General features: G+C 42.6%; 1 protein-coding gene across 2 annotated transcripts in view; it reads right to left on the bottom strand.

Moving 5' to 3' along the window:
* Positions 1–2,193, bottom strand: part of intu (inturned planar cell polarity protein) — a 35,039-nt gene that overhangs the window by 2,622 nt on the left and 30,224 nt on the right. For both annotated transcript variants that reach the window (XM_014026052.1, XM_014026051.1), the window contains exons 14-15: positions 781–875; positions 518–707 (exon numbers count right to left, since the gene is read on the bottom strand). In XM_014026052.1, coding sequence (XP_013881506.1) covers positions 518–707; positions 781–875 — 285 coding nt within the window. The remainder of the gene's footprint in view (positions 1–517; positions 708–780; positions 876–2,193) is intronic.

The following is a 2,193-nucleotide window of genomic DNA, read 5'->3' as shown; positions in this document are numbered from 1 at the left end:
GCTTAAAGACACGTCCCAGGGGCGTTTCTGGTCCCCACCTGTCGCTTTGCTCCTCAGCATGGCTGCCTAAAAACGATGCAGGATTTCTCAAACATGCATGAATGAGTCAGAGCAAGGCTTTGGGCATGTTTTTTTATGAGAGTATAACATTATAGCATGATATAAAACTCAAAAAAGTTGATTTTACATGATATTGCCCCTTTAAAGGTGGTGATCATCCTAAAACATTTGAGATTCACTGCTGGGTTGGATTGCATTTAATTACTGCTGTTTAAATGTTTGAATTTCTTGAAGCGTGCTTTTAAAAAGATCAAATCCGAAACCCATCGTCATTTAAAACCTTTTGATACGATGCATATTCTACAGAGTTCAGCTCTTTCTAACCCCTATTTTAAACAGAAGGATTGTTAGATGTACAGAGTCACGACTGCATCCATCTGGGCACCACGTCAGCTCTTAAAGCCACTGATTCAACTTTTTGCTTTTTGATGTCAGCTCGTTTGGCAGTGGTTCTCACCCTGGCCGGCAGACTCTGCTGGAAGGCAGTTCGTATGGAGAGGCAGCAGTGGTGGAAGTTGCGTATGAGCTGCGGGTGGATGGAGCCGCTGAGCTGAGCCACCTCTCTGTGAGTGGGAGCGATGAAGATGCCCTGCACCGCCTCCATCAGGACAAAGTGAAACAAGGTGTTCTCTGCACCCGACGTCAGTCTGTGGCACAGAAACAAACATTTTTATCCTGTTTGTAACTTAAAGTGAAACATGCAATGCCCCGGTGACTTACTTTAAGTTGTTGTACATTTCCTCTGTTTCCCTCTCAGTCAGGGTCTTCTTCAGGGTTCCCAGATAAAAAGGGTTTGGGTGTTTCATCCTGGGTGTCTGTAAACAAAAAYCATATTCAAATAAAACTTTGATAAGCAACTTTGGGATATAACAGACTTCACAGATATGTGATTTAATATACACGTCTGTTATTGTTCCAAGCAATTCATCAATATTTTTTGTTTTTGTTCTTCTTTTATGATGTAGTGGTTTGATTTAGATGGTAACATACTGGATACATCAGAGGTGCAGTAAATATTTTTAAAGAACAGTTGAAGCCAATAAATTACAGTGCAATACTTTTAAATTATCTACATTTTCATTTTTTTATTCATTTTTGTTTCTAATGAGGTAGACTTTATTGTACTCCCCTAAAAGTGATTTAGAACAATAACAAGGCTTTCAACATTTTTTTCCTTTTACTTTGGCTGCTTCTTCACTCATTTTCTGTCATGGTTTGTTCTTAAAAATTGAGTAAAAATGGACAAAACCAGGTCAGACGAAGTGCCATACGTTAAAAATAAATAAATCAGAAAAAACTCAATCTACAGCAAATGACTAGTATTTGAAAGTCCTGTTTAAGGTTTTGGGGGGGCGGGATCAGTAAAATCCTGAGAGATCAATTACAAGCAATTATCTTCTACTCAGTTAACAGCTCTTTGATTTGTTGGTGCTAAAATGCTCTTTACTGTCTTTCAAACGTTGTTTACGGATGGATGGATGGATGGATGATGGATGGACTGATGATGGATGGATGTATGGATGGATGAAAGGATGGATGAATGGATGGATGGACTGATGATGGATGGATTGATGGATGGATGGAAGGACGGATGGACGGACGGATGGATGGATGGATGATGGATGGATGGAAGGATGATGGATGGATGGATGGATGGATGGAAGGATGATGGATGGATGGATGGATGGATGGATGGATGGATGGATGGACGGACGGATGGACGGAAGGATGGATGGATGGATGGATGGGTGGGTGGACTGATGATGGATGGATGGATGGATGGATGGATGGATGGATGGACGGACGGATGGACGGAAGGATGGATGGATGGATGGATGGGTGGGTGGACTGATGATGGATGGATGGATGGATGGATGGATGGACGGACGGATGGAAGGATGGATGGATGGATGGGTGGGTGGACTGATGGATGGATGGATGGATGGACTGATGGTGGATGGATGGATGGATGGATGGATGGATGGATGGATGGATGGATAGAAAAGGGATGAATGGATGGATGGATGATGGATGGATGGATGGATGGGTGGACTGATGATGGGTGGATGGATGGATGGATGGTTGGATGGATGGATGGATGGATGGACTGATGGTGGATGGATGGATGGATGG

This window comes from Austrofundulus limnaeus, unplaced genomic scaffold (genome assembly GCF_001266775.1).
Source record: "Austrofundulus limnaeus strain Quisiro unplaced genomic scaffold, Austrofundulus_limnaeus-1.0 Scaffold522, whole genome shotgun sequence".
NCBI classification, from domain to species: Eukaryota; Metazoa; Chordata; class Actinopteri; order Cyprinodontiformes; family Rivulidae; genus Austrofundulus; species Austrofundulus limnaeus.
Note: the sequence above shows the minus strand (reverse complement) of the source record. Positions and strands in the feature narration are given on the sequence as shown.